We start from the raw sequence: 6958 nt of genomic DNA, 5'->3' as shown, positions 1-6958 counted from the left end.
AGAAATAAGTGATCATAATAATACGAAAATAGCAAAGGACGCGTTTGGCGCATAATTTGCTTTACATTAAAAAGTAAATGCTCTCTTGGCGTGTTTTTTTCATCCTTTAATATATATATATATATATATATATATATATACATAAATCTTGTCCTATTTGGTAGATCTTCATAAGAGTATATATAAGAAACCAATGCCGCGCCGAAGCCTGCACGCACTAATGATTATGGCCACGCGTATGCTCCGCATTGGAAATACTCGTCATTAGAATACTGTGCGCATTTATGTACATGAGATTTGTCGAAGAGTCCATGTTTCTTTCTAGCCTAGCTGCAACATTAAATGGTATAATCGTTAGGCCCTTAACTGCCAGTGTCAAAGATTTGGCTAGGTCCAGAAGCAAGCTGATCTTTCTCGAGCCGCTGTCATATTCAATGGGTTAAATAACGACTTTCGAACTTTAGATTCTCTTCGACTCGGAAAAGTCCTTCATTTATACTTGTTGATTATCGAAGCACTCTTGGCATAATCTTGACAATACTTCCGCATTGACACGTATATATCATGTATACAGAATAATCATGTGAAACTATATTACTGTTCTTAGCACATTGACTAATCTGCAAATTTGCAATCGTAATTACAGCTATGAAAAATAGCAGATTTGTTGATGTAAACTGAAATGCACTGATAAATCTCAACGGTCAATATTATCTATGAGAAGAAAAACATTATATATATATTTATCTATTAACACAAACAATTAGTCATCTATATAGTTCCGTGAGGAAAAGGACAGAAATTATAGGGAAGACTGTGGGCTAATTTAGGGTCTGTATCTATATATATATATATATTAGGGTGGTTATTAAAAAAAAATTTTTTACGGATCCCCAAAAACCACTAGTATCTGATGAGAAACTACAGTGGTTGAAACCTGTGGCCTGATAAATGATGGAAGCACGTGCCTCAATGCGATTAAATACAATTTTCGAAGAATTTTACAGTTTTTCGCAGATAACTCATTAAATATTCGATTCTGTGAAAAGATGCATATAACCTTTTCTCTGCAGAATTAAATTCTACATAATAAAGGTTCTATACATTTTTCTTCTAGAATGCATACTAATCGAGATATTCTTGAAAAATCAATCCTCTTTTTCGTTTATACACGCATTATACATATTGATTTGTTTATATGAATAATTATTTTTAGTTTACCGTACAATTAACATATTCTATTAAATTAAGAGAAATAAAATGTGTAACTACAGCGAAATAAGAATAATTACTCATATGAGAATGTCAATATAATGTGTATAAACGAAAAAGAGAGGATCGATTTTTCCGGAATATCTCGATTAGTATGCATTCTAGAAGAAAAATGTATAGAACCTTTATTATGTAGAATTTAATTCTTCAGAGAAAAGGTTATATGCATATTTTCATAGAATCGAATATTTCATGAGTTATCTGCGAAAAACTGTAAAATTCTTCGAAAATTATATTTGATCGTGCATTGAGGCACGTGTTTCCATCATTTATCAGGCCACAGGTTTCAACCACTGTAGTTTCTCATCAAATACTAGTGATTTTTGGGGATCCGTCAAAAAATTTTTTTTTAACGACCACCCTAATATATATATACATATCTGTAATTGGAGCACCGATGTAATTGTATGGAGAGAGCCGTAATAAGATAGTAGCAGTTTTAAATAGTTTAAATGCATGTGTAATTCATAATAATAGTATTAAGTATAGCTTACACCTGCAATTCGTTGAATCGCTTCGTTGTGTGTGTGTGTGTGTGTGTGTGTGTGTGTGTGTGGGTTAAGCATTCTGTCCAATTCTTTTGAATAAATAAAAAGCCCTAACGCTTTGAAGCAAGTAACAACGTTTTTATGATTGCAGGTTGAGAAATGAAATTGATTGAAATGGGAATGGCCATGACAGATTTAACGAGCAAAGTGTAAAATGTGCAGCTCGTTTGATCATTTAAGAATGTTTAAAAAAGTTATTGATATGATAAATTGGAGGATGGCATATATGACGTCCAGTAAGAATAATGGTGCCTCAGCCTGGATACGTCAACGTTAACGTCAACGTCAACGCCAACACCAACGCCAACGTCAAAGTTAACGTCACCGTTGAAATCATCCGAGAGAAATGTTGAATAAAGGCTCGCACGAGGACACGAGTATAGCAGCTAACTTCCTCGATAGACTGGACAAAAGAAGCAAATTTAAATATGCTCGTGCGCGTTTATATATATATATATATATATATTAATAATGACTGTAGAATAAGAGGAATTTATCGATAGATGGTGCATGGTAAAGCTGCCGTGGAAAAATTTATGCAGAGTGTCCTGCCGACTTAATAAACGAAGCAGAAATTGACGCGGTGCTATGTGCTTTTCCTCATAGCACAATTTACCGAGCTTTCAGCTGCGCCAGTCGCAGCCGCATCCCTCGCTGCACGATGATAATAAAGTGATTATTATTATATACCAAAACTATATATCGGGCTATACGTTGGCTGTACCATTTGATTGAAAAATAAATTACGGCCGGATTACGTCAATATGCTGGAGGTGGAGAGGATTTTTTCAAATTCCTCGCTATCGATCCCCGACATATGTAAGATGATTACATACGCTCGGAGGATGCGATTGTATAAGAGAAATCTGAATTCTGAGAGAACCAAGCGCGTCGTATTGCGTTAGAGGGTTGGTAAAATCACTCCTCATCCTGATACTATATATGCTTTATATATTTAGTCATTTGGATAAGAGCGCGAGGCTGTAATGTATCTATATATATATATACAATATGGGATGATTTGCAGTTGCGGGAAAGAGAACCGCCCGACCTATAGTGGGATCTGGAAAATGATTTTCCACAATGAATATATACGTTCAGTGTCGCTTGCAACAAACTGCCTCTTTCTCTCTCCATATATATATATATATATATATATATGAGTGCGTGTGTGTATATACGTTTCATCAAGATGCATCGGTCGATCACTCGTTTACTTTGCCTCCTGACTATATTCATATATACGAGACAAACGTTCGATGCAGTCATACAGCAGTCAGGCAGGATATGTTGTAAGCTGTAAAAAGTCAATTGGTAAGCTCGAACCTCATCATTTTCGATTTCCTTGAGCGAAATCTAGTTGTCGAAAAACTAGAGTAGGTCAAATCAAAGCAAACTTGTGATAAATAATCGCTATATATAAGAGAGACCTTGCTGACTTGGATTTTAATCATTCTTTTTTATATTAAACCAGACAATAAAGTGGATAAACAGAAAGAGGGTGGGGAGCCAGTGTGTCAGACACGAATATTAATAAAATGACAAATAACTCACATGACACTGTATACGCGTTGCGTGCATACCATAGATTTTACTTTACGATAAAAATGCCGGCTGCAATATAACGTAGTTGTTTGTTACGAAAGTGATTTTGCACGAGCAATAGTGTGTTATTACAAGCGTTTTTCGACATACGATTCGTCTAGGGCGAATGTCTATTGCTATATATATTTTACACATTTTAAAAGTCGTAAAATTATGGCTACGAGTTACGAGAATGGTTTGCGTTGAATCATACACACACACACACACACACACACACAAACTCAGGTGTATTCCTATACATATAGCACATCAAAGCGGAAGTAAAAGCGAAGGATACGACAGTCGCACCTAAAAACAGCACTTTTCGGTCGTTTAGTATTAAAACGTAAAGTTTGTGTCTACGGACAAGCATAAAATTAATATAATAATTTTCTATATGAAATTGCAGCACACGATACTACCACTATACGACACGATCTTTTATATATACTGAGTAATATTGCAGCAGTTTTAAAACTTTCCAAATAACGTCGTTCTTTTGACACTGATATATGTATAAATATACATATATATATATATATATATATATATATATATATATATAAGAAGACAAAAATATACTCGACTTTGGGTATTTATAGCACGACTAGCTGCTTCAAACAGCCAAACGCCTAACTCGACATCCACAGACCTTTAAATTATTTGAATAATTAATTGTCTTTGGAGAAAATTTAGCTTTGCCGCTAAATGGTTTATCGTATAATAATGTCCGGCAGTGCAAAATAATAATTTCTATATAGAGGCACGCGTACGCGTTTACTCTATACATATACCTATTAATAACTATATATGCTTGCGTTAAGATGATCCTGCATGGACGTTAGAGGTTTCATTATTAATAGCATAATAAATAGATAAGGAGCGCGTGCGTGTGCATGTGTATTATGGTATAATATAGTTTATTATTTGCGTCCGTATAGGGTTGGCAGAGAGCGGTCGCCGAGGCGGTCGAGCGTGATCGCGACGCGGCGACACCTCGGACCGGGTCTCGCCGTCTTGGTAGGTCGCTCAGGAGCATGCCCGGAACCGAGACTATAAGGAAGGATGCGCCAGCAATTTATGTTTATTACGAGTGCGGAGAGTAGCAGGGAGGCTTCGCTATTAATCGGACAATCTGATATGAAGTATCTATCGTCCTTTAGAATATGGAGTGTCAATCGTCGGGATCTACCAAGAGGAAAAATAATAGCGCGTTTGGTTGGTCCCTCGGACTATCCTGCAGTAAAGACTCGGGCAGAACAATCAGAGTTATTCTCCTGGGTCAACCTGGCGTTGGAAAAACTGGTAAACAACTGTTTATAACATTTTCAATCATTAATTCCAATTAAAGAATTGAAATGGTCGAAGGATGCGAAGAATGAGGAGAGACGTATTTTTAATGTTATACGTGTGTGTGTGTGTGTGTAAGATGCAACACGAGTGACGAAACACAAGTTGCGCTCAATTCGAATATTGCATTTTTCAGCCCTGGCTGTGCGTTTTGCCACGAAACGATTTATCGGCGAGTATGACGGTAGTACAGAGAGGATCTATAAAGTGGAAAATATTCTTGGATCATCCTGGGAAATAACGGATCCTCCTGGACTTCCATCGGCAGTCGCGGAGCCTAAATTACGTTGGGCCGATGCTATAGTTTTGGTCTATTCCGTAACGGATCGAGTTAGCTTCGATGAAACATCGCGATTGAGGTATAAACTTGGGGTAGAGTCCCCAACGGGAGGTTGTATATATATATAGCGTATGTGTGCTGCAGTACCTATATATATATATATGGAGCAATTGAGCGCTTCTTTCAATTACTAAAATTACCGCTTAGCAGAGTTGGCATCCTATAAAATCTACAATTTTCAAACAACTCTTTTTGGCAGCCACACTTTCTCTCTCCTTCGACAAGTTGAATATCAGCATCTTTTCATTCTCGCTTCGTTATATGAGTAATACCCATAACAATTAGCAATATGCGCGCATGCAGTTATATATAATAACGACTATAATCCGGGGGTTTTGTTGAAAGCAAATGTAGCTCGTTATGCGAGAAAATAATTTAATTTCATCTGTTTTTTACCTTGAGATTTTTAGTGTCACATGCAAGAAAGGATCGCAAAGTGCCTCCTGTGGTATTGTTAATTGGGAATAAGGCCGATCTCACGACTTCCCCCGGAGAGAGGATGGTCTCTACCATAGAAGGAGAAAAAAGAGCCGAAGAAATCGAAGCTCACTCGTTTCACGAGATATCCGTAAGAGAATCGGTTGACCAGGTAAACCAATTGCATCGCTAAAGCTCGATCGGTCTGCTTCTCCCTCGCCTTTTCACTCGAAGAGGAGACGATTAGTCGTATTGCGATTCGTCATGAATTTGTATCGGGAAAAACGTCTCTCTCGGCCGTAAGCGTGAAATAATAATTGTTAGCCCTGTTAGCTATATAGAGGTATACAAATAACACTCGAAAGGGGGGAGGCGTGATGAAATTTGCAATTTTTCATATCGGACCAGTAAATGGGAGATCGCTTCGCAGCTCGCACTTATACTTTCATCCTAACGAACTTTATTTTTCGAGTCGATTGTTTACTCCCAGTATATACTGGTCATGACGCTTGCGCGTGATCTCAAAGCCGTAAACAAATCTATATCTTTCGTATCCCAAGCGTGATAGAAGGAAGCACGTTTTTGTACTTTTATCTCATTTTTAAAGCAACGGACAGTATGTGTAATTTGTTCCCCGCGCGTAATTATATATCATCACAGTCTAAGCATTTCTCGCATAGATACTTTCTACGTACAATGTATAGTTACATTAAAATGCATACAAGTTCATCCGTATATATACATACATATATATATATATATGTATAGGTACGCGCAAATCTATAACACACGTTCTTAACAATTGCCGTATGTTGAGAAGAAAATTGGAAGAATTTTTTATCGAGGCCTTGCCTTCTTCGGGCACGCACTTGTATACATTCTGTAACTGATACAGCTATATGCTATAGCTCATTTAACACTCCTAATAAAAAATATAATAGTTTTTCTCTTTTTTTTTCTTATTATTTTTTTCTCGTATCGCTCGATGTCGCAATGGTAGAAAAGCAGAGAGCAGAATATCTATTATCTAGCATTATAATTCACACGTGTGGAAAGGCGAAGCAAGTTTGAAAAAAGCAAGCGATAACGTTAACTCTATATATTTAAAGTGGTGAAAAAAAAAAAAAAAACTCTGTCAATGGGATAATAGATATCTCGTACATTATATAACGCGACAACGAACTCTGATGATTATTTTTGCTTGACAGGTCATGGCCGTTTTTATGGATACGTACAAACTATTGGCCGAGTTGTCCAACAGTTGCGGACATGATGGAAACTGCTTCAGATCACGCGCTTGTACCGATGGAGCGGTAAATACTCTTCGGCGGCCATCACCTTTACGAGGGAGAAGATTAAGCATTTCCGCACGTGGTGCGCTTTATTAATATATATAATATTTTATATAGGATGAACACACAACACGCGGGTGCGGAGAATATCGAGA

General features: G+C 37.0%; 1 protein-coding gene across 1 annotated transcript; it reads left to right on the top strand.

The window, feature by feature from the left end:
* The first annotated feature begins 4518 nt into the window (after positions 1–4518).
* LOC136778761 (ras-related and estrogen-regulated growth inhibitor) lies at positions 4519–6899 on the top strand. Its single transcript, XM_066735880.1, has 4 exons — positions 4519–4709; positions 4891–5113; positions 5497–5683; positions 6720–6899. The coding sequence occupies exons 1-4, from the start codon at positions 4571–4573 to the stop codon at positions 6897–6899; spliced, it is 729 nt and encodes a 242-aa protein (XP_066591977.1). The 5' UTR covers positions 4519–4570.
* The last annotated feature ends 59 nt before the right edge of the window (positions 6900–6958 follow it).

The sequence above is a fragment of the Prorops nasuta genome, unplaced genomic scaffold (genome assembly GCF_024137725.1).
Source record: "Prorops nasuta isolate Cenicafe-Biocafe unplaced genomic scaffold, Cenicafe_Pnas_1.2 PNAS00014, whole genome shotgun sequence".
In the NCBI taxonomy this organism is placed as follows: Eukaryota; Metazoa; Arthropoda; class Insecta; order Hymenoptera; family Bethylidae; genus Prorops; species Prorops nasuta.
This window is presented reverse-complemented; position numbering and strand designations above follow the sequence as displayed.